At 42.8% G+C, this 25,741-nt stretch overlaps 1 protein-coding gene across 1 annotated transcript in view; it reads left to right on the top strand.

Moving 5' to 3' along the window:
- Positions 1-5,444, top strand: part of DUS2 (dihydrouridine synthase 2) — a 31,939-nt gene extending 26,495 nt beyond the window's left edge. Inside the window, exons 13-15 of the mRNA XM_060253705.1 lie at positions 1,435-1,522; positions 3,397-3,470; positions 4,739-5,444. Coding sequence (XP_060109688.1) covers positions 1,435-1,522; positions 3,397-3,470; positions 4,739-4,967 — 391 coding nt within the window. The 3' untranslated portion in view covers positions 4,968-5,444. The remainder of the gene's footprint in view (positions 1-1,434; positions 1,523-3,396; positions 3,471-4,738) is intronic.
- Positions 5,445-25,741: the final 20,297 nt, after the last annotated feature.

Genomic DNA, 25,741 nt, shown 5'->3' with positions numbered 1-25,741 from the left:
GGATGACACAAAAAGGTTTCCATGTATGAAGCTGCCTTTTATCAAGTAGGGCTTTGGCCTGTCTCACTCATTATAGTCCACTTAGGCTGTCAGCAGCTTTCTGGGGTCAGTAAGTCATGCAGGGGAACCACCCTTTCTGTTTCATCTTGGAGCATCTAAAAGATTTCTGTTCTGCTTTTCCATGTGATCATATGTCTAAGGCTGAACCAGGACCTTAACATGCAGAATGTCACATCTGCTCTCTAGAGTCAGGTAAAGACTAGGGATATGTTTCTACAAATACAGGAGAACACCCAGGCTTGTGAAAAAATCCCAAAACAAAGAAGAAGAAAAAAAAATCTTTTAGGAAAAAAATCTCAAGAGTGCTAGTTCGTAAGATCTCAGGTGCCGTTCTGGGGAAAGGAGGAGCAGCTTCCTGTCGTCGTACAAGCTAGGCGGCTGCAGGCTAATGGAACCACCATCCACCATGCATGAGCCGGGCAGGTTGAGGTGGTGGCATTGAAGGCAGGCAGGGGGATCAGTGGACTGGGGAGTGGGGGGAGGAAAAGATGGAATCTCTCTGTGAGTCTTGTAGTACGTCTGCCTGTAAATATCTGGATTTTGGATTTATGATTTGGACTATTTGCACACTGTTGTATATAAGTGCATATTTATGCACATATATACAACAGTGTGCAAATAATCCAAATGCGGTATGTAAAATGCAGTATGTAAAATGATGAGGTTGCTGAAATGCACTTTTTTCCTTGTTTGAATTACATTTTGTAATATTGTTCACAGAGTGGTTTTGATTTATTTGATTGTAAATAAATCTCAGAGTGGTTTTGATTTATTTGGTTGTAAATAAATCTGAAAGGCAGCTCACAACAGAATAACAGCATAACATATTTATGCTGCAGGATATTCATCCAGATGGCTCTAGGTTCTATTCCTGGGCTCCTCAGTTTGAAACTCTCAGGAACAACCTTCCTCTGCTGGAGACCCTGAAGACCTGCTACTAGTCAGAGGAGACAGTACTGAGCCAGAGGGACCAAAATAGTCCGACTCATTAGAAAGAAGCGTCATATTTTCTTAAGGGATTCCTGGCAGTGCTGTGGCTTACTTGTAGGGTACCAACTTGGCATGCCAAAGGGCCCCTGCTCCATCCCTGGTGTCTCCAATTTTAGGTTGTCACGTGCTTAGGGCTGGGGAAGATCTTTCTCTTCCTGAGACCAGGGAGTAGCCAGACTGAGCTGGAAGGGCCAATGGCCTGACTTGGTGAAAGGCAGCACAAAGCTTGAGTCCAGTGGTACCTTTAAGACCAATGAAGTTTTATTCAAGGTATAAGCTTTCATGTGCATGCACACTTCTAGAGATACAAAAGGCAATTTCATTTGTTTACTGCAGTACTTGTTTTGCCGTAAATGCAGTTATTTGTTTTCCATTTTCTCTCAGGCGAGAATATCCCCCACAGATCACACCCAAAATGTGTCTTTTAGAATGGTGCAGGAATGAAAAACACCTTCCGCCTGTGTATGAAACGGTGAGTCTTTGCGTTCTGCAGGCAGGAACATTAGCCGTGTCAGACAAACCAGAAAAATGAAGACTCAAAGGTAAAATTAGATTTTTATTTTCCTTGTGGGAAAAATGAGAAATATGGGGAAGTGCTGAAAAAAACCACCTTTGAAATATTTTCTTTTTCAGAATGCATGATGGCACTTTTAGGGTTCCTTAGGATTCTTCTCCATTCATTTAGAGGCACAGATTTAAAGTATATTATCTAAATTATTAGATATATTATTAATAGATGGAACCTCAGTTATTACCAAGTTAACAGCTAGATTTTATCCTCAGGCAATCAAAGTGCACAATAAATTTCAGTCCTGCCCTTTTGAGCCTTGATTCAGGTTTTTCAGGAGGTTTATTATATAGTTCCTGTTTTTTTAGATTTCTAGCTTCAAATTTTAAAGTAGTTATCTGTGCTGTTACTGATGTATTTTTTATATTTCTCTCAGCAATGTCATTTTATCTAGTTTTAATACATTTCATTATTAGGTTTTAACTGGAACTCTTAATTTGTGTACTAATATACCTGATAATGTTTTGTTTTGTCAGTTGGATTTGGTTGTGGACTGCAATAAAACTGAATCTGAATCTGAGGCACAGATCTGGTGGTGTGCTTGTTTTTGATGAAGTGCTACAAAGAGGGATGTGCCAGTGCAGAATGAGGGAAGAGAAGGGCTGGGGGGAGATAGTACAAGGGGAAAAGAAATTCCTTTTGCTCAAAGATCCCAACACATATTGCACACACCTTCATCAGATACAAAATGCGCTGCGAATCTTCAAGTGGAATAAATACCTTTTCCCGCTGCACCATTGTTTTTTCCCTTCTCTTCCTTGCGTGTGTGCTACAAAACACATGCATGAATCTCCTTTGCATCATTCTTAAGCAATGTGTAGAAAGCTGTTCCTGTTAGAGGAGAAATGACTCAATTTGGGGCAGTTTCCCATTAGACGTATTGATTGGTTTGCTGTAGCCCATCCGGTTCACCATTCAAAACCCAGGCTGGCGGGTCAGTGCTTATCCCTTCACTGCTAAAACTAGTCTGAGCAAAGCAGAGGTCAGGCTGGCAGCAGTATTGGTCAGGTCCAGCCCTCCAATGAGGAAGTAAACTGACAAGTGACCTCAGCAGCCTGGAAGGCAGCTCCTTGCTGCAATGGCTGTTCCCGGAGCAGCTGTGCAACAGCTTCCTTCCTTTAACGTTAGGACCCCATGAAAAGCATCCTGTAGGCCAGGATCCTAGGCTCTGTCCTGAAGGTCATCTTTGGGCCATGCCCAGAGGCTTGCACATAACCAGGGTGGGGGAGGATTTGTATTCTTTGCATAGCAAGCTCAACTACTCTGGATCATAAATTGCTTCAGAAATGCTGTCTTATTTTCAATTGCTGTCTGTTAATCAAGGCTTTTGTTCAAGAAAGCAGAGTCCACATCAGGACCTGTTTATGTCATTTGCTGGATCCTGGGGTTTGAATGCTGTCAGCAGGCTTTTGCTTCCATCAGAATAAAAAATTATTGGCTTTGGGTGGGTTTGGGTTGCTGTTTTTGCCCTGCAGTACCCTGGACGCACATACATGTTAGATCAATGAGGAGGGGGTGTATTGCATGAGAGTCAAGCTGTTGCTCCATCCTCCTGTTACAGTTCTCCATTGTTTAAGCTGGAGGCTTTTCCAAGCTGGGAGGCAAGCGAAGCATGCATCACTTTATAGCCAGAGCCAGCTCCAAATACTCTGCTTCCACACATGATCCAAAAAGGCACACCCTGTTGCACATGGCAGTAAGATTCTGGGGAGCAGCACTCAGGGCACTGAAGCATGTTTCAGTTTTACCAAAGCAGCATTTTGCCTTTTTTTTTTTAGACTGAAAGACCTCTGGATAGACTCTTCTGTTCAGTTGTCACTGTAGCCAATCAGAAGTACAGATCGACCTTCTGGTAAGCCATTTTTGGAGAAGGGTGGTGGTGGTGGCAGTTTGCAAGTGGATGTTGAGGGGAAATACATGTATGTTTTGACGCAGCGTATATACCCCTTGAAAGAACAGAACATTTATTTAAAATATGAGCTAGCCTGGTGAAATGGTTACGTTGTTAACAACCAGGTTCTGGGAGACCCAGCTGCTAACGAGAGCAGCATTCATGGCCAGAATTTCCAGGCACAGTTCAAAGTTCTGGCCTTCTCCTGAGCCCAGATTGTGCAGGTCATCTGAAAGACCTCCCCTAGTTACCTGCTTGTCCTTTAAGGTTTTCTGCAGAGCCCTGACCTGGATAGCCCAGGCAAGCCCAGTCTCATCAGATCTCAGGGATGACTCTGGCAAGTACTTGAATAAGAGACCTCTTTGGAATACCAGGGCTGGGATTCAGAGGCAGGCTGTATGAAGCCACTTCTCTGAATGTCCTGCATGCTCTAGTAAGGGCCGCCAGATGTCACCATGACTTCCAGGGAGGCATGCACGCACCCACTTACCCATACATGCACAAATACAAAAAAAAGAATTCCGTTGAGGCCTTTCTTCTGGTGCTTCTGTCTTCTGAGATGAGGTGCTGATGAAAAGCTTGAGCACCTTCTCAGTGGTGATCCCAGATCCATGGAACTCTTTCTCCTCCAAGATGTTCTTGGTGCCTTCTCTGTATGTGGCCTGGTGAATATTTTTGTTTCTATCTGCATTTGCTTGATTTTGTTTTGGGTTTTTCCCCCTCTACCCTGGGATCATGTGTCACCCTTTAGATTGTTCGATTCTCTCTTTTTTTGTAAAACCCTTCCCCCAAACCCTTTATTTATTAAGATTGAAATTGCTGAACTTCAGTTTTGCACACAATCCTATAACTGAGGCTTAAGAGAGCTTAATAATTTCTTCCCTCCATCCTCTCCCCCACCGTCTATCCATCCCCATTCTCTTCTACAGATAAATTATTCTTTAAGTAGCAATCTAGGTAAATTCCAAGCAGTCTCATCTTTCTTGTCTGTTTGTCAGCATGATGTAGTAGTGGATTAAGAATCAAATCCAGATCCACTCTGGAGAATTGGGTTTGATTCTCCACTCCTCCTCTACACGAAGCCTGTTGGGTGACCTTGCATAAGGGGTGGGTGGGTTCCGTTCAGAATTCCCTGAACACTGTGCATGTGAGCGGCTGCTCATTAACACAGGAAGCCCCCCCTAGTTTCTGTGCTGCTCCCTTAGCCATTTCACCCTTCTCTTTTTCAGGGAGAAGTCAAAAAAACTGGCTGAACAAGCAGCTGCTATTGCCTGCTTAAGGACCCTTGGTCTGCCAGAAGGCAAGTGGAGCGAGGAAACCAGTCACCTTGTGAACAAACGCAAGAGGCCCGATCAGGAACCTTTGCGCAATGGAGAACACACAGATCAGCTTGCTGCAGAGGCTGCTTGTAAGAAGCCTCACTTTATTCCTGAGGTTTCAGACTCCAGCGTTTCCTAGGTGCTGCTGTGGCATGAACACAGACGTCGCCCAGCTCTGCAGCTGTGGATTCCTTCCTTCCTTCCCCACCCCCATCCCCTTTAACAATCTTCCTCGTATTTCTCCTGGATGCTGTTGATCAGAACAGATAAGTATGGATTTCAAAACCACCCATCCACATACGATACCATTGGCATCCTACGACTCACTTCTGGTGCCTTTGAATGGGGACAAATGAGCAGCTCTGTTTTGTGGGGGGTAATCTTAAAATTCTTTTAATGGCAGAAGACAAATTTGGATGAGCATAGACAATTGTGCAAACCTGTTTAATGTCCACAGTTCAGTTGCAGACTGTAGTGATAATCCGAATACTGATTTGTGGCCAAGGAAGGAGGGGGCAGCATAGAACACAAATTGCTATACCTGAGCTGTTTGTGGTTTTTTTTTTGTTTTAATTTTATGGAATGTATGTTTTAAAAAAACACTATGGACAACACAGACACTATTTGCCTTCTCTTTATGGTCTTCGTTCTGTGGCTACCATTTTATATATATAGAGAGAGAGAGTGTCTCCTAAAAGGATTGTTCTAGGTTTTAATAGCATGTACATTTCTTTCATTCTGCTGGGGCAAAATAAGATAGACAGGAGAAGTGGAAAACAAAAACTCTCCTCCTGACTTCTACTTGCACTTGCCACCAAGCGTGGCCTTATTGACTCAACACCATCCTGAAATCCTGCAGATTGCTTTGATGAGCTCTAACCTGAACCACACTGATGGAATCCTGGGCAGATGGATTCATTTTTATTTACTTCATTTATACCCTGCTTTTCTTTCCAGCAGAGACCCAAAACAGCTTACATTGTTCCCTTCTTTTTCGTTTTATTTTCACAACATGCTAGTTAGGTAGATGAGGCTGAGAAAAAGAGAAGGGCTGGCCCCATAAAAACTGAATGTCCAATGGCGCCTGAAAGATGAACAATATTTATTTCCATAAGAGTTTTTGTGAGTCTTGGGTCACTTTAGGTAGGTGAAAATCAGTTTATGGGGAAGATTATGGAAATATAAGACATTAGTCTTTAAGGTGCTAAAGACTTAGAGAGATTTGACTCTGCAGCTTATATCTTGAAAATCTTATGGTATCTCAGGTGTCGAATGGATTGAATCCAGCTCCTGGAGTTCTGTTTTATTGTACTACAACATACTTAACATTACCCCTTTGCAATGACCCAAAGTTCCCCAGGAAGCTTTTGTGGCATACTGCGGATTTGAACCTTGGTCTTTCAGATCATGGTTGGATACTCTAACCACTATACCACAGTGCCTTGCATCTTGAGCAGTCAAGCCCTCTTTGGAATATTGCAGCAAATGTCCAGATTGGAACAGTTAGTTCTCCTCTCTAACCAAAATTCAACTATGTGAGGTGACCAGCTCCTCTTTCAGCTGAACAGGAAGACGTTCCTTAACTTACAAAGATGCCAGCAGTGTTAGGGTGGCATTGGCAGGAGAGGAGGAGGCTGTTGCCCACTGCAGCCTGAGGTTATCAGTTTTACCTTGGCTCATAGAGCTTCCCCAAAGACAACTGCTTTCTTCCTGACATAAGCAAACAGCTTCCCTTTTTGTGTCACTTCCCACTCTAATACAGTACTTACTTACATCTTTTGGATTTTTACCCTGGGTAACCAAAGCTGCTCACAATGCCAAAAAATACAAAGCAGACAAACAAGAATGGGGAGGGACTGGAAGGGTTGCCTGGGCTGTCTAGGTGGAATTGGTGTGAAACCGTATTTAAAGTCTCCTGTTAAGGGAAGCATTTTTATTGGTTAGGGCTGCACTTCTGGATGGTTGATCTGAGAGAGAGAGATCCTAAAATAAAGAGGAGCACTCAGTGAAGTGCAAATTACATCATTTTCAAGGGGTGTGGGTTTTCTGGGGTGATTATAAGATCTATTTTACCTCCACCCCTGGACAGCCTATGTTGCAAACTCAGTAGGGCAATTGGGAATTTCTTCTGCTGTTTCCTTTGGCACCCAGTAGATGGGGATAGCATAACACATACTTCCGTAGCTGTTTGAAGGAATCATGCTCACAGAGAGAGGTGCAAAAACATCCCAAACTAAAAGTTCTTTAATACCATTTATTAAGAACACTCATAATAACACAAAATAAGCTTTCAGTTCTCCAGAACATTCATCAGGCTAATTTTTTTTTTTTAAGGCAGGGAGCATTGAGGAAAAAGGCTTTTCAGACCTTATCACAAACCCCCTCCTGCCCTGTCTAGGATGCCAGACAGATTTGAATAGGTAGTGGGTGTGGCAGGTATCAGGTTGCACCTTTGCTCTCTCTTTTTTTTGGGGGGGGAGGAGGATCTGATTAACCACTGGCTTTTATATTTGCATTTTGAGGCTGTGACTGTTCTCTCTCCCCTTTCTCCCGGAAGATCAAAAGTAGGACATAAATACCAGCTCTACCCAGCACTGTTTTCTCTATTCAAATATACCTACCTTTTTGCACAGGCTACAGATCAGGGCCTGAAACTTTTCTTTACCGTCACCCCTTTTTGTATATTTAACAGGATAAATCTCATTAAGAGTTCCAGAGAACGCAAAAGCTTGTATATAGTTAGTTTTAAGAAAAGCTATTACATGGCTTTTCTTTTGTGTATGTGTAGGGGGGTGGTTGCTTTGGATCAGCGTGGCTCTCTGCAATCTTCTGATTTTTTTTTTTTAAAACACCTTTCCCCTATTAATTTGGTAACCCATCACTCTTAAGTAACTGCATACAAATTATTTTTGAAAGGCTGTGTGATTTTTAATAGAAAAATTGGAAATGAAAATATTTCAAGAGGAACCAGTGCGGTGTAGTGGTTAGAGCATAGGACTAGGATCTAGGAGACCCAGGTTCAAATTCCCACTTTGTCATGGAAGTTTGCTGGGTGACCAGGGACCGCTCACCTACTCTCAGCCTGTCCTCACTCTCCCCTACCTCACATGTTTGTTTTGAGGATACAGTGGAAGAATAGAGAGGTAAGCTGCTATGGGCCTCCATACAAGAAAAAGGCAGTGAAGTTTATTAAGGGGTTCCAATGGGGGCTCAGGTCAAAGAAAACGGGTTCCCAGAATAATTGCCATTGGGTCACAACTGACTCATGGTTACCCCAGGCTCATGGGATTTTGAAGGCAAGGGGGTTTGCCATTGCCTGCCTCTGCGTAGCAAGACCAATTGTCCTTGGTGGTCTCCCATCCAAGTCCGAGTTGTAGCCGACCCTGCTTAATTCCAGGTTTTGATGAGACAGGGATATTCAGGCACAAGCTATAGGAAAAAGCTAAATTTCCTAGACAAAAAGATGCCATTGATTCTGGAAACTCTCAACAGAGGAGTTCCACTCTTAGCAGCAGAACGCAGGTTGCTGGATAAGACCAGCAGGAGAGTTCCTGATATATTGCTTATAAAAAATATTTTCCAAACTGATATATCCAGAAGAACAGGCATGAGAATTGGGAGGCAGCGCAGGATTAAACAGATGCAGCTTAATTTCTTTAAAAACCCTAACTTCTCTGCATAGAGTTACAGCTTTGAATTGCTCCTAGAACTTCCCTTTTTGAATCACAGTTCATTTTGGATTAGGAAATTGGTTCTCCAGCACAGAGGGATGCGGTTCAAGCACATCAGCAGAGCATTCGGGTCAAAGATGAGTCTGGTCATTGTGTAGCTCATCAACAGTTTGTCTTGCAACCCAATCCCACTTCAGGTGATACACTACAGGTGATCCTGGCAAAAAATGTGAAAGGAAGGATATGTCAGAATTCTGTCAGCTTATTCTGCGTTATATGAAGAATGGCTTTCATGGTTGTTGGTGAACTTTGCTCCAAGCTGGAATAAAAAGAGGAACATCCACGATGGCCGAGTGTGGTTCCACAGGAGCAGCAGCTGCCTCTTAGCTGGTTTTCTGGTTTCCTTAAAGGGATTGGCAAAACCTGCTTTTGTCAAGTGTCGCCAAGCAAGACAGATGGTTTATGTTCTGTCCTGGCTGTGAAAACAGCTACAACATAAGCATCTGGGCGCCATGGTGGCGGGGCTTTTGTTTGAGAAACATAAGAGATGCTAATTCTGTCACAATTCTTGGAAATCTGGCTTTGTTACATGGATATAGGCTGGCAATAATATATTTTTTAAAAATGCTGTGAAGGTCCTTAGAAACCACATATGTTTATTTACTCCAAAGATGTCTGAATCTAAAACAACCCTCTGTTTTTCTGGACAGCACACCTGGAAAGAAACCAAGTCTTCCTTTTGGTTGAATATGGTATGTTGTCTCCTCAGTCATGAACATATGAACATATGAAGCTGCCTTATACTGAATCAGACCCTCGGTCCATCAAAGTCAGTATTGTCTTCTCAGGCTGGCAGCGGCTCTCCAGGGTCTCAAGCTGAGGTTTTTCATACCTATTTGCCTGGACCCTTTTTTGGAGATGCCAGGGATTGAACCTGGGACCTTCTGCTTCCCAAGCAGATGCTCTACCACTGAGCCACCGTCCCTCCCCGTCCTCTAATTCCCACTGCTCTTTAAAAAAAAAAAATTCCACAGTGGCTTTGACAGAATTGCCTTTGCCCACCCAAAGGGTGCCTACCCGCCAAACAGAGACAGACAGCACCAGATATTTGGGGGCAAGCTTGTCATCATAGCAAATGGAGAATCTTTCACTTATAGTTCTTCCCAGCACCAGTGACATAACTAATTCTAGTTCACTTGAGATTAGGGTTGCCCGGCCTGGCAACCAGTGGGAGGCCCAGTAGGGAAAGGGGGCGGGTTGGCTGTTTGCAGCCACAGAAGCAATGTCAGAATCACTCAGAAGATTATTATGATATTGGATTTATATCCTGCCCTGTACTCTGAATCACAGAGTCTCAGAGCAGCTCACAATCTCCTTTATCTTTCTTCCCCACAACAGACAACCTGTGAGGTAGGTGGTGCTGAGAGAGCTCTCACAGAAGCTGCCCTTTCAAGGACACCTCTGCAAGAGCTATGGCTGACCCAAGGCCATTCCAGCAGGTGCAAGTGGAGGAATGGGGAATCAAACCCGGTTCTCCCAGATAAGAGTCCATGCCCTTAACCACTTTGCCAAACTGGCTCAGAGGGAGACACAGGGAGGTCAAGCTACTGAGAGAAACTTGGGAGTCAGAAGAAGTTGGCTTTTGCCCTCCCCTTTCCCATGTTGGATCTCTGTATTAAATTCCTCAAGGAGTGCTGGCATGACCAGGTCTCCCCAGTCACAGGTGGTGGATAGGAGATATAGAGGTCAGCTCAAATTTGGGTAATTCCTGGAGATTTGGGGGTGGAGCCTGGGGAGGACACGGATCTCAGTGGGGTACAATACTATGGAGTCTGCCTCTGAAGCATCCATTTTCTCCAGGGGAACCAATCTCTGTAATCCGGAGATGAGCTATAGTTCTAGGAGATTCCCTGGCCCCATCTGGAAGCTGGAATCCCTACTGGTGTGCTATCTGATCTTTCACTGGCCCAGTTCCAACAACATGCAAAACCAGGGGTTACTATCACTCTGGCCAGGTGTCATCAGGAAACAAGTTTGGATGGCCCATGAAACCATAGTTAAAACTGGTTAATAACTGGTTAGTTACCAACTCTGTAGTTAGTGAAGGGACCTGCATTCAGATAACCACACTAACCAAAGGAAGTTTACAATTTCACATTATGTCCTAAACGAGCCAGTATCTTATATGGCACCCTTTCTGTTTCATGCATTTTAGCCCTGTTATAAGCAGGTTCTACAAATAAGCCACAGGTAAAAGTTTTCCTCTGGCCTTCTGCTTGGTCTAGAATCCCCACCACTTTGCCCCTTAAACTGTGAACAGGTGTCTGATAGAAAGGTCCTGGCAGAGTCAATGGATCCAGATGACTCAAGCAAAAGAGCTAAGCCTCATCCTGCAGAGAATGCAAAAACTCCTCCAAGATTCTAGGCAGAAAGCTGTTCTTCCTGGCCCTGAATAAGTGAGTAATGGTAAATAAAAGCAACGGTGACATTTGCAAAGCAGTTAGGTTGATCTGAAGCAGCCTCAGCATGCTGGTTATGCTGCATATTCCTTTACTACACCAGGAGTCAGCGTGGGGGGGGGGGAGGCATCAGAAGGGGACCAGTTCTTTCTATCCATCTGTCTGAATAGGATGTACTCCAATTTTCTGAAGTTTGGCAATCATTTTAGAAATGTTTCTTCTTTTTTCCCGCAAGGCAAAGGGCAAATAAGAAAGCACTAGTCGAGGCAATTCCCAGAGCTACCCAATGTCACTTCTGGATTTTCCCTGGAAGTGACATCACAACAGAGTCAACAGCTCTTCCCCCACACCAACCTTCCCACCAGTTGCCAGGCCAAGCCTAGTTTTTGGTAACATTTTCTTGTGGTGTTCTCCTGGAAGCCCAACATTCCCAAAATGTCTCCATCTGACACTGAGGCGTCAAATCAAATGCTAGTACATTACTGTAGTGGTTAGAATGTTGGATGGGGAACTGGGGAGATCCAGGTACAAATCCCTACTGGGCCCATGGATGGGTGACCTTAGGCCAGTCATACACTCTGGCTAACCTACTGCTCTGTTTTTTTGCAAGGATAAAATGGAGAAGAAGAGAATGATGCAAGCCACTTTGGGTCCTCATTGCAGACAGAAGTAGGATATAAATGAAATAAATACATAATTAGGTTATCTAGAGTATTTTGGCACTTTAAAAAAACTGACAGATTTGGTGACAGCTTTCTGAGGCAGCAGTTGTCAACTCTGGGTTGGGAAATACCTTGTAATTTGGGGGTAAAGTTTAGGGAGGGTGAAGTTTGAGGAGGAGGAGTTCAGTACAGATGTGTTTCCACAGAAACTACCCTCCAAATCTGCCATTTCCTCCAGAGGAACTGATCTCTGTGGTCTGGAGATCAGTTGTAATTCTGGGAGCTCTCCAGGCCCCACCTGAATGTTGGCACCCCGACACAGCTTAGCCACTCCCCACTTTGTCAGATCTGGACTTTGGCAGGTCACTGTCATTCTTGTTTCTTACATAATTCACTCCTTTTGCTGGAAATTCAAGTTCCTTGAAACTTGAAGGCCAGTGGAAGGTGACAGAGGGGATCACCAACATGACTTGAGGAGATTAATATAATCCCAAAGGGAAAAGATAAACAGGTTGGCAGGAGAATTGAAGAGAAACTAGCCTGTTCACACCAACTAAGGGTGTATCAGGTGAAAGCCTACTGAAATACATCCTTTAGTTGAACAAGCAAACTTCCTCACTGCTACTGCTGTTGTACAAATCAAGGCTGCCAAAGAGGTAGTTAGTGAGCTACCAATATCTTCAGAGTATCTCCTGCATATTCTGCAGGACCCAAGAAATGATCATGAAATGATCTGTTCTAGTCTTTTTGCTTTTAAATCACATGCATATCTGAAATTGTTACAGTTCCACCCATTTTTTCTCCACCTTAATAAAAATCTATTTCACTTTACATTTTCTGCATATAGATCGAGAAAGCACCGATACATACATGGCCATTCAAATCATTCTCGTGAAAATTGCCCCATACATAAATGTTGTTATGAAACCAGAAATTATGAAATCAGAAACATATCAGAAAAACAGTGCAAACAAGACAAACTGTTCCTTCCAAAACCCTTGCTGTGAAACCGTAGGGCTGGAAGCAATGCTTTCTCCACACAACCAGCTACTGATTGCCAGTGACTTGACTGTGTGATATAAATGGGTAAATGTGTTAGGAAAGATCCTAACCTTTGCCATACACAAGACTGGCAAAAGCAGCTTACGGTTTGAGGAAACAAGAAACCCTGCAATTTAAAATATATAAATTAATGAACACCTACTATGTGCTAAACTGGTTGTCTGTAATGACCCATAGAGAAAGTGAGAATGGGAAGCTAATATATACATTGTTTGGATACACAGGTAAGTCTTAAGGCATCTCCGCATTTAACACCTTGACAGGCTGAAGGTGTCAGTGGGCTTCAGAATACTGCTGGCTGCCTGCTAAAAAGCCAGATGTTCACACCATCTCCTTAAAAGTACTAGACTATATTGTAAACTGTGAGGTGATGTTTTTTTTAAAAAACTTTGGGAATTGTGTCCTCAGAAAACTGCATCTCTTTGATGGTTTTATAGGGCCACTCCTAAGTAGCGGATTCTGTGAATGGCTGCATTTGTGTGAGCCCCCTCCCCACATTTGGCATTGTTTCCAAGAATGGTGCTAATTTCCTTGTGGAGTTTCTCACAAAAGGATCAGTTAACATACCTCAGCAGATTTTGCTGGCATTATGTGAGGAGATCATATTCCTCTTAAATTCTCCCTTTTTCTTTATCACAGATTCCAAACAATTTACCTGTGAACAGTACAGAACAAACCAACTCTCTTAAAAGCCATGAACAAATCAAAGTTTTACGTCTATAAAGTCAGGTGATCCTTTGACAACCAGCCTTGTGCTTAACTACCCATTAATTTTGCTCTGCTGAATGGGAAGTCCAGGCACAATGGACTTACTCCTATACAGTTTAACCCAGCTGTGTCATTCTTGGGATCTTTAACTATAGGACAACCTTACCTGCATGGGACACCATCTCCTCTCCCAGTTTCAACAGTCTTCCCCAGAATGGCTCAGTATCTTTACCTTAATATCTGTAAGTACATCAAGAACATAAGAGAAGCCATGTTGGATCAGGGCAATGGCTCATCCAGCCCAAACACCAGGTGTCATCAGGAGGTCCACCAGTGGGGCCAGAATTCCAGAAGCCTTCCAACCATGACCTCCCAAGTACCAAGGATACAGAGTATCACTGCCCAAAACATAGTGTTCCATCTATACCTTGTGGCAAATAGCTACTGATGGACCTCTGCTCCATATGTTTAACCAATCCCCTCTTGAAGCTTTCTATGCTTGTAGCTGCTACCATTTCCTGCAGCAGCGAATTCCACATGTTAATTACTCTTTGGGTGAAGAAGTGTCTCCTTTTATCTGTTCCAAACCTACTGCTCATCACTTTCATTGAGAGCCCATGAATTCTTGTATTGTGAGAAAGAGAGAAAGTCCTTCTTTCGCTAACTTCTCTGTCCCATGCATAATTTTGTAAATCTCTATCAAATCATCTCTCAGTCACTGTTTCTCCAAGCTAAACAGCCCTAACATCTTTTACCTTTCTTCATAGTGAAAGTGTTCCATTCTCTTAATCATTTTAGTTGCCCTTTCTGCACCTTTTCCAATGCTGTTATATCTTTTTTGAGGTGCAGTGACCAGAACTGTATACAGTATTCCAAATGAGGCCATACCATCAATTTATAGAGGGGCATTATGATACTGGCTGATTTATTTTCAGCTCCCTTCCTAATAAGCCCCAACATAGCATTTGCCTTTTTTTTTTCAATTGCAGTTGCACAGTGAGTCAACATTTTCAGTGAGTTAGCTACCATGACTCCTAGATCTGTCTCCTGGTAATAATAATAATGAGGAGGAGGAGGAGATTGGGTTTATAGACCATCCTTCACTTGGAGTCTCAGAGCGGTTTACAATCTCTTCCCTTCCCCTCCCCACAACAGACATCCTGTGAGGTAGGTGGAGTTGAGAAAGCTCCCCAAGAACAGCTCTTGAGCGGAACAGCTCTGAGACTGACCCATAGTCACTCCAGCACTAGCATGCGGAGGAGTGAGGAATCAAATCCGATTCTCCCCGACAAGAGTTCACTGCTCTTAACCACTAAATCAAGCTGACTCTCCAACACCAGGCTGGCTGTCATCAAGAAGCAAGAAGACAATGAGGAAGGTTGAAAGCAGGCCTAACGTTAATGGAATAGCTAGCTTGATCCAACCCATTGATTTCAATAAACTTACAAGGGTGTAACTGCTTAGGGCTGCATTGTTACCAGTTCCAAGGAAAGACTGATCTTTGTTTAAAAATGGGCAAAGAGTAGGCCAGGCAAGTAATATTAAGTGTGCATTAAAAGTGTGACATAGTCCTCTTGAATATATGGTTCTGGGCAGCTTGCTAAATTGGGTCTAGGGCTACCAGACATATGTGGGAGATTTTGTGGAAGGAATGTGAGGGAAAGACATTGCCCATGCACAACATCACTTCTGGGTAAAAACCACACGGTTTTTGCCACAGAGACTGCTGGAATTCCTAGAGTATCATTCAACTCAGTTCTGTTGCATGATGTCTTTCCTCACCCCCATTCCCCCTCACTCCATGGTGGAGAGGGGGAGGTACAGAGAACACAGTCAGGAGGTTGCCCATGATAAGTGGGTAATAATAGCATGCCTATTTAGGTCACAATTTGAGACCATGGAACTCTGGTTGCAAGCTCTGAATCTCCTGACTTTATCAGTGCAAGAAAGTCTTGGGTGACTTCCTTCTTTCTTATGGAGTAACTTCCTTATTTGGCAGGCTGACCATCTTCTGAAAACTTCACCTTAACCTCCTAGCCACCAACAGGAACTATCAAAGGAGGAACATTTTACTGAGACCGTTTTCGCACAAAGCTTACTTCGCAGTCACAATCCTGTTCCCTCCGCAGCGTCTGGTCGGATTTCCCACCATCTGCGCCGAAGTTACAGGAAGCGCCGCAGCTTTTGCGTAGCAAACATAAACCGCTAAAACCCAGTTTATGTTTGCTACGCAAAAGCCGCGGCACTTCCTGTAACTCCGGCGTAGGTGGTGGGAAATCCGACCAGACGCTGTGGAGGGAACAGGATTGTGACTGCGAGGTAAGCTGTGTGCGAAATCGGTCTGAGTCTCAGAAATTGTCAGTCTTTTCTGGTTCATCCAATCTGGCCTCTGATATTTAATGCCTACAAAGGGGATTACAGTGAAGGGTCAAAATGCACCTCCAAGCCAGATGTTGCAACCAGCTGAAAAATTTGACACTGCAGCTATTAGTTAGCCCCTATTCCACACATTACAATCTAGTAGGGTTTCTCATCCATAGGTTACACCAATTTGAAGGGTTGCGTCATCTAGCAGGGAACAGAATTTGCAACCTTTTGCCCTGTAGGTTCTCCTAGACTGGAATCTGTAAGAGGTTGGTCAAGTTCTGGTAAAAACTAATAGCAAATTCCTGCATGAAGCCTGAAGGAAAAAGAGGTGGTGTTGCACATTGTAGCAGAAACTTCTTAATTGATGAACTGTTATAATTAAGCAGTTTGCTTCAGGCCTTGGAATCCGGATAAGAAGCTGACAAAACATTTGGGCTCCTCTCCACTGACCCCCTATTTTCCCCCTTCATAGCAACATTTTGGGTACACATTCCCCATTTTGAATTTTAATAATGGGTAAAGAGATCCAGCCAGCTTTTTCACTCAGTCTCACCCACTTCCAGTCCTGACAACAGCACTTGCGCCCAGTGTTCCCTCTAAGCTGAGTTGGTGTGAGCTAGCTCATAGATTTTTAGCCTCTAGCTCACACATTTTTGTCTTAGCTCAGGAAGGATGATCCCAGAGCACAATAATTGATGCAGCAGCTCACAATGTTAATGCCAGTTCACAAAGTAGAATTTTTGTTCAAAAGACTCTGCAGGTTAGAGGGAACATTGCTTGCGCCACATAGTTTTAGTCCATGCAGGTCCTGTGATCCCCCAACCCGGCTGGATAAGACCCAATAACTACAGCAAAGTCTTCCTCCTCAGGAACAGCATTTTAGATTGCTGTGTGATCCAACCTTACTTTCTGCCAATGTGTCCACCAAAGGCTGAGTTGATCTGTGGCGCATCAGATGGAGCATGTTACCAAAACACAATGCTGACAAGTCATTGTATGATGGGATTGGCCTCCTGCAGCTAAGGAATTATGCCCTTTCTAAAACTTCCAGCCTCGCAACAATGTCAACATCTCTCGGTTTGGCTTGTTTTCACTTGCCCCGAAGAAAAGCTGTTCTGACAGTCCCACCCGTGACATAGTTGAAGAATGCCCTGATCATGTTGTGGTTATAGAATCTGAATGAAAGCCAGGCTTGGAACAAAAAGAGTTGATGTTTACTCCCTATCAAAGCAAGTACAATAAAATGAAAAGCCATGTCCTGAGCATTCCCTTACTGATGAAGGAGGGGTTAGGTGTTGGCAGAAACAGAAACAAAGAGGGATCTGAAGGAAGTCATAGCCCCACTGAATGTCACTGGAGTAAGTGAAATACCAAGAGCTTTTGCATGAGATCAAATATCATTTATTTAAGAACAGGCTCAAACAAAAGCCCTTTCAGACGATATACCCACGGGTAGCGAGATCCTGCTAACAGACGCATATACTATCCACAGTATTTCCAACATATACACTTGATATCTTGTATGAAGAGGACAATGCACCTATGTGTGTTGATGTACTCGCATGAAGCCTGCTGGGTTACCTTGGGCCAGTCACAGTTCTCTCAGAACTCTCTCAGCCCCACCTAATTCACAAGGTGCCCGTTGAAGAAGAAGACTGCAGAATTATACCCCTCCCTTCTTTTTGAATCAGAGACTCAGAGTGGCTTACAAGCTCTTATACCTTCTCCCCCCACAACAGACACCCTGTGAGGTGGGTGGGGCTGAGAGGGCTCTCACAACAGCTGCCCTTTCAAGGACAATTCCTGCAAGTGCTATGGCTAACCGAAGGCCATTCCAGCAATTGTAAGTGGAGGAGTGGGGAATCAAACCCAGTTCTCCCAGATAAGAGTCCACACACTTAACCACTACAACAAATAGTCCACACACTTAACCACTACACCAAAGAAAAGAAGGAGACGCTAAGCTGTTTTGAGAGTCTTTAAGGTAGAGAAAAGCGGGGTATAAAATTCTTATTTTTCTTCTCTCATAGAAAATCTGTCCTCTTTACACAAAATGGCAACTGTGGGGAACGTTGTGGCTAGTGTGAGCTTCTGATACCAGGCTCCTTCTACACATGATTATTGTAGTCAGAAAAGGGCTAAAGTAAAAGTAGAATGTATTGACAAATCAAGTCATATATGAACATAAGAGAAGCCATGTTGGATCAGGTCAATGGCCTATCCAGACCAACACTCTGTGTCACACAGTGGCCAATATATGTGTTTGTGTGTGTATATATATACACTCACACACACACACGTATACATACATACATATACACACATACACCCACACCCACACATATATATACACACTGTGGCTAATAGCCACTGAATGACCTCTGCTCCATATTTTTATCCAATCCCCTCTTAAAGCTGGCTATGCTTGTAGCCACCACCACCTCCTGTGGCAGTGAATTCCACATGTTAATCACCCTTTGGGTGAAGAAGTACTTTTATCCATTTTAACCTGAGTGCTCAGCAATTTCATTGAATGCCCATGAGTTCTTGTATTGTGAGAAAGGGAGAAAAGGACTTCTTTCTCTACTTTCTCCATCCCATGCGTAATCTTGTAAACCTCTATCATGTCACCCCACAGTCGACGTTTCTCCAACGTCAGAGAGCACAGTCATTATATACACTGAAGAGCACAGTCAGTATATTTGGAACAGTCATAAGAACCAGGAATACACATCTTTCTATTAAAGAATTGTCATTTATATTACTTTGTTTGTTTTTCCAGTAGGATGAAAACTGTTGATAGCTTCCTTCAGACTTAATTTGCTTTCCTTCTTTCACTTTCTTTTAGCTCATCTATTTTGCTGATTATAGGTAGACCCCACAATTTTAATAACTATTTTTTTCAAGGTTGGTACTTTGCAGTGTTTCTCATAATACCTTTGTATCTTTTGATGCTGCTCCTTTCAGATATGTCAACAAAGATAAAGCAGGAGGGCAGCATGGACTTTAAAAGACCCATCTAAGTTCTACAAGAAAAACAAAACAAATTCAGGGGTAAGAATTACGAGGAGATGCCGATAAAATGGTGCCTGATGCAAAAAAATGAAAGAACGTCACTTCCAGGTTTTCCCGGAAGTGATGTCATGCCATCACTGATGGTTGTCGCCATATCTTTACTCATGCCTGGTTTTCTGTGGCTACCAGTTCCTTGGCAACCTTAATTGTGTGTGTATTCTGAAGCTTCCTTTAATATTCTTGTTGCCCTGACCTGGAAAGCCCAGGCTAGCCTGGTCTTGTCAAATGTGGGAAGCTAAGCAGGGCCAGCCCTGGTTAGTATTTAGATGGGAAACTACCAAGGGAAATCCAGGATTGCAATGCAGAGGAAGTCAATAGCAAACCACCTGTGTTAGTCTCTTGCCTTGACAACTCCATAGGGTTGTCATACTTCAACTGTGACTTGATGGCCAAAAACAAACAACACCTAGGTTTGGGTTGTTTGCTGACTTGGGACTCTTTTTTTTATTTTATTTTAAATATTTGTAAGATGGCTTACAAATATTTAAAATAACTAATAAAATAAAGCAAGCACAGAATAACATTCAGATCAGCAGCCTAAAATGAATTCATAAAGCAATCTTCAGGCTAGGAGCAGGCCATAAAAAACAGCTTAAAAATGAGACCCCTCAGCTAAAGGCCTGATTTTAAAAATCACTGTTTTGGACTGGTGCCTGAAGACCTGAAGGACATTAAGGAAAGTGCCACAAATCACAAAGCAAAGGGCATCCCAAAGGCAAAATGCCACCACTGAGAAAGCCTTTATTTCCCTCTGCATGTTTTGGTGGAGTAGGCCAGTCCCCAGATAAGATCTTGATCTATCAAGGTCAGTACTCTCTACTCAGACTGGCATCAACTGTCCAAGGTCTCAGCAGGTCTTTTCCATCACCTACTTCAAGATCCTTTTAGCTAGAGATGCTGGGGATTGAACCTGGGACCTTCTGTGTGCAAAGCAGGTGTACTTCCACTGAGCCACAGCCCCACATTCCTGAAAGATATAGGTTCCAAAAGAGCATGAGTTCTCCTCAAATCAGTCTTGCAAGCCTGGTCCAAGCAGGGTTGCCAACTCCATTTTGGGAGATTCCTGGAAATTGTAGGGAGGGTAGGCTTAAGGAGGGACCTCATCAGGGATATGATGCTATAGAGTCCACCTTCTGAAGCTGCCATTTTCTTTGGAAGAACCTATCTCTATAGCCTGGGGATAGTTGTAATTTCAGGAGAGCTCCAGACTCACCTTGAAGTTGGCAATCCTAGATCCAAGGCATCATACTTATTGTCCCTCTTGCTCAATTCAAAACTGTTACAATTCAAAGTTCTTGTTTTTTCTCCTCTTTGCCCATAAGTACACTCCATGACAGAACCGGGAACGCTCCTTTACTTAATGCTCTGTATGCAATGCAACTACATTCCTTCTCTTGGAAATGCACCCATACATGGTTTATGGTGCGGCCAGGAATTAAAGGAGGCCTTCATCCCATCACTACACAATGCAAGCAAAGGCTATTTTATGACTCTCAACAATGCAGTGTGGAGACAATCAGAATCCAGTGTGTCTTCTGGAGAATGTTTGTGTTGGAATGCATGGTGGCAGCCCCTAGATGGAAAGTCTATGAAACCAGAAGTCCACTTCAAGATGATACTCAGAAAGTCTAAACAAAACTCAACCAATTCACCCCATAGCCTGGGTAAACAAAGTATGTGCTGGCAGAGTAATTAACACAGCAATGGTGTACAACCTGATTAAAGAGTAGATACAGGTTTATTTAGGAATTAACATACTTGATAGGAAAGAAGAGAGACAAGAGATAGGTTCCTAACTACATCTCTAGCTGAAAGAAAGAGGGGCTGAGTTCACCACTTTCAAGAAGAAGGAATCGAGTGTACCACTTTTGAGTAGGAGCAATCAAGACAGACAAGGAAATGACACTTAACAGGAGAGAAGGTGCTGACCTCACTATCCTTTGTCACTATCCTTGCTGCCCCCTGCAGGGTCTTCTTCTCTTTTGTGTACACCAGACGTTGCTGTTTCCAACACAAGGGACTGTGCAGAATCAGACTATTTGCCTATCGAGGTCCATATTGTCTACTCTGATTCTCATCAGAGGTCTTTCGTATCACCTGCCATCTGATGCTTTTAGCTGGAGATGTGAAGATCGAACCTGGGAACTTCTGCATGGAAAGCAGGTGAATTATCACTGAACATGTCCCCTCGTTCCATGAAAATGCCTTATACTACATCCATCAAGGTCAGCATTGTCTATTCTGACTGGCAGTGTCTCCCCAGAGTCTTGGGTGGAGGTTTTTCACATCACCTGCTACCTGATCCCTTTAACTGAAAATGCTGGGGATTGAACCGGGGACAAACTCAGCATTGAGGGATGTTCACAGTAATGATTTTAAGGGAGGGCAAAGTCTTGCTGTCTAGTGGGAAATGTGTGCATGTCAGAGTACATTTAAAAATCAGTACATTTCCATGAGAGACAATATATCTTATTTACTTTATTCATATCATGCCTTTCTCCCGAATGGCAATCCAAAGCAGCTTCCATCCCTCTCCCCTCCATTGTTGTATCCTAATAACAACCCTGTGAGGCAGGTTAGGCTGAGAGTGTGTGACTGGCCCACAGTCACCAGGAAAGCTTCCATGGGAGAGTGAGGATTTGAACTGGAGTTTGCCAGATCCTAGTCCAGCTCTTTTAACTACTATACCACGCTGCTTCTCAAAAGCATCTTCTTGCTCCTTTCTATGGACACTCGTATCTTCCTGCAAAAAAGATGTTCTACCACTAAGCCACCCCCTCCTTCCCCAGGCTTTTTCTAGTGAGTTGCTTGCCTCAAATAAGTCTCTGGAGAGGCAGCATATGTGTTCTTTAAATAAATAAACAATAACTGTGGTTAATGATTCACTATCATATCTTGGAACTGATAAAACTAGTGTGCTGTAATGTTCAGAGTACTGGGCAAAGATCTGGAAGACCTGTATTCTAATCCCCACTCTGCCTTGGAAACTCGCTGAGTGACAAAGGATGTGCAAAAAAAAAAAAAATACTAGATAGTTCACTATATTCTATCTGTCAGGCTACAAGATTTATGAAAACAAATTATATGTAACAGCAAAAAATATAAGCCACAACTGGCTGTTGATAAGCTAATTACCATCAATTGATCTGATAAATCAGTTGAATATTCATTTATTTCTACATCTGATAATCTAAATCTACTCAATTAAAAAGTTGATTCAGATTATCAGATGTATAAATAAATGAATATTCAACTGCTTTATCAGACCAATTGACGGTAATTATGTAGCTAATGAATAAATTGTGAGCTGTTCTAGGAATAAAGTCAGAACCTGAAAACTGGCAGGAATCTTGGTTTTGAGAGAAGTGCACTAGTTAAAATTTCAGTCCTCCATAAAGTTCTTAGCTTTTCCTAATTCTGTCCCAGATAAGACATTGGAAAAGTGGCAGAACTGATTAAGCCAATTTATATGTGGGAAAAGAGACAAAGCTCCAGTTTTGAAACTTCACAGGCATTTAGAATAGGGCAACTTGCTCTAACACATCTCTGGATGTGTTGCAGAGCCATAATGTTATTAATTAGTTCCTGGGATCCCACATTATCTTTGGTTAATCTGACTACAATTAGAACAGAGTTCCCCACACACCCCAAAAAATTAGCTCTGAAGAAAAATCAAAGACCTCCTATGAAATATACACATGTTCTCTTTTCACCAGTTCTGTCAGCAACATGTCACTAAATATCTTCCCTTTGAATTCTCCCTTGGCTGAAAAATCACTGAGGTAACATTTGAGCGATAAATGAGAATTTTATTCCCTTTCTAGCATTAAATATATATACCGTATTTATATTGATGCTTCTTTTTCAACCTTTTGATCAAATTGTTGAGAAAATTGTATGATAGACTGCAACTTTTTCAGTATTTTCAATTTGATTTTTCCAAGCAGAACCATCTTAGAAAGAAAAGAAAGAAAACTGGATATATCACAGGATTGTAAAGGAGAATGAATTGTTTTCCACATTCTACCTATTGTTGATAGAATTTATCTAAGAAGAGTTAACACTTTTATATATATATATATATATATATATATATATATATATATATATATATATATATATATATATATATATATATATATATATATAAAGAGTTTTGGTACACAATTAGATCAGGGCTTTGGGAATTATTCTAGATGTCACATTATAAGAGATGAAAGATATCACTAAATCATATACCTTATATAGGAGTCTTATATGGTAGAGGCTTCCGTAGGCACAAGTATTTGACAAAGGATTTTGGACCATGTTAACCAAATTACAAGCATCACTATTCCCACCAACTTAGCTGTTTTCTGGAGTAATTGGGGGATAAAATAGAAAAAAAAGTTTTATTTGTTGGTTTTTGCTAAATTATCATTAGCGCTCCCCCCCCCCCTCAAAAAAAAAAAGGCTCCAAAAAGTAGTGGCTTGGCTTCCAAAAGTATAAGAAGCACTGAAGTTTAGGAAACATTGAGGAAGGGCATCTTCTCAGTAGAGCATCTTCTGGAACACAGAAGTTCAGTCCCCAGCATCTTCTACCAGGCAGAAGATGTGAAAGACCTCAACTTGAGACCCTGGAGAGCTGATGCCAGTCTGAATAGTCTGTACTGTCTGATGGACCAATGGACTGGTTTGGTATAAGACAGCTTCATGCATTCATTTATGTTCCAGTCATTTACATTTTTTTCTTCATGATTCACAGAACAGAATAAAGGGATGAGAGGCCTTGGCTCAGTGACAGAGAACCCACCAGTCCAATCCTCAGATCTCCTGTAAAAAGGACTAGGTAGTAGGTTGTGGGGCGGACCTTGCCCTGAGAACTTGAAGAGCCATTGCCAATCCAATCCAAACAATATCAGTCTTGATAGGTCAATGGTCTTGCTCTACAGCAGGGGTGGCCAGACTTTCTTAGCATAAGAGCCATATAGAATACATGTCATATGTTTGAGAGCTATAAGACATGAACCCAGCCAGACTTGCTCAGGCCTGCCACCTTCCATGCCCTTGACACCATGCCCCTGACACCAGCTTCCAAGACACCTGCCATGCCCCTGTCCAATTCACTGTGTAGTTATATATTATTACTCACATATATATAGAGAGAGAGCATCAGGCAAAAATAAAAGCAGCCTTGAGATGCTGGCACAACATCTTATTTCATTGCCTGGAGCTGGCAATGCTTCACCAAGCCCAGCCAGCCAGCCAGCCAGCGCAGCAATGGGGCAGGACTTGAAGAACACATTTAACTTTAGAGAGGAAGAGAGGGGAGAAAGAAAGAGAGAAAGAAATGTGGAAAGAAAAAGAAAATAAGGTGGGAAGAAAGCAAATAGATAGGGGAGCAAGGGAGAGAGAGACAGGTGGAAAGAAAGAAACTTTAGCTTTAAATGTGTTCTCCAAGCCACCAGCTGGCTTGGCTTGGAGATGGGATTTAAAGAGAGAAATGCCTTCTCCAAGCTGGCCAATGTGGTTGTGGGGGCTTCAAGAGCCACACAATATGTGTGAAAGAGCCGCATGCAGCTCCAGAGCCATAATTTGGCCACCCCCGCCCTTGTTCCTTGCTACTGCAATTCTCTATGATCTGTTACCTCCCCAGCAGCCGGTCTCATGCTGAGAGAACAGTGTGGATTTAGGGTTTCTGATTCCTCATAAGTAGATCAATCCATTCCAGACTCAATCTTCCACACTGTGTGTGGTTTATCCTTCATTTGCTATTAATTTGCAAGCCCTGAAGTAGTTTGTCAAGATTTCATTTAGGGATTGCATCTTGCAAACAGATGTCAGGGGCTTCACCAATTGCTTGTACATATGGAAGTGCATGGAATGACCTGGCATCTGTGTTGCATCTTGGGCCTTCCCCAGTAATGGAATCCTGCCTCCCACAGTCCACCACACTTGCTCTTTAAGAGAAAATTGAGTAAACAACTTTAGCACTGCTTCCACATTACAATAAACCAGTCTGAAGGGAGGGGGGGGGATGCAATATATACACTGTAAATTAGGGCAGTAGATAGGGTTGCCAACTCTGGGTTAGGACATTCCTGGGTATTTGGGGATAGAGAACCTGGAGATGGAAAGGTGAGGAGCCTCAGTGGGGTATAATGCCATAGAGTCCACCCTCCAAAGAAACTATTTTCTCCAAGGCAATTAATCTCTGCAGTCTAGGGGTCAGTTGTAATTGCAGGAGATCTATAGGTCTGACCTGGAAGTTGGCAGCTCTAGCAATAAAAGACTCATGTTCTTAAATGCCCCAACTGCTCTAGACTGTTTTGACATGTTTGATCTCACAACCACTGATGTCAGTCACTATTCTCCTATTTTGCAGATGGGGAAAACTAAGATTCAAGGAGACTGATTTGTTCAATGAAATCTAGTGAGTTCATGGCAGAGAGGATGACAACCTTTGACAGCCCCAGGGCCACCATTTCCATCTTTCTAGAATTCAGAACAACCCCATCTCTGGAGCCAATATGGCTGCCATAATAGAGATGCTTGAATGTTCTGTATTCTAGGATAGCCAGCTCCTGGTTGGGAAATACTTGGAGATTTGGGGTGTGGACCTTTTAAAGTGGCAGTTTTGTCCAGGTGAATTTATCTCTGTTGCCGGAAGATCAGTTGTCATCCCAAGAGATTTCTAGCCACCACACAGAGGTTGGCAACCCTATGTATTGTCTTTCTTTTCTTTTCTCATCCTCTTGTGGTTTGCCTGGTGCCTTCTCTTCTCTGTGTTTAAACACCTGGTTGTTTCATGCAGCTTTTGGTCAGATAATCATTAGCTTATTTTGACTGCAATTTAGGGATGCCTGTGGAGTTTGTACCACTTCACAATGTATCTTTTAAATTCTAGAAACTGCTGCTGGGTTTTTCTTG

The sequence above is a fragment of the Heteronotia binoei genome, chromosome 14, assembly GCF_032191835.1.
Source record: "Heteronotia binoei isolate CCM8104 ecotype False Entrance Well chromosome 14, APGP_CSIRO_Hbin_v1, whole genome shotgun sequence".
NCBI lineage: Eukaryota > Metazoa > Chordata > Lepidosauria > Squamata > Gekkonidae > Heteronotia > Heteronotia binoei.
The sequence above is the reverse complement of the archived record's forward strand: the minus strand, read 5'-3'. Positions and strand labels throughout refer to the sequence as shown.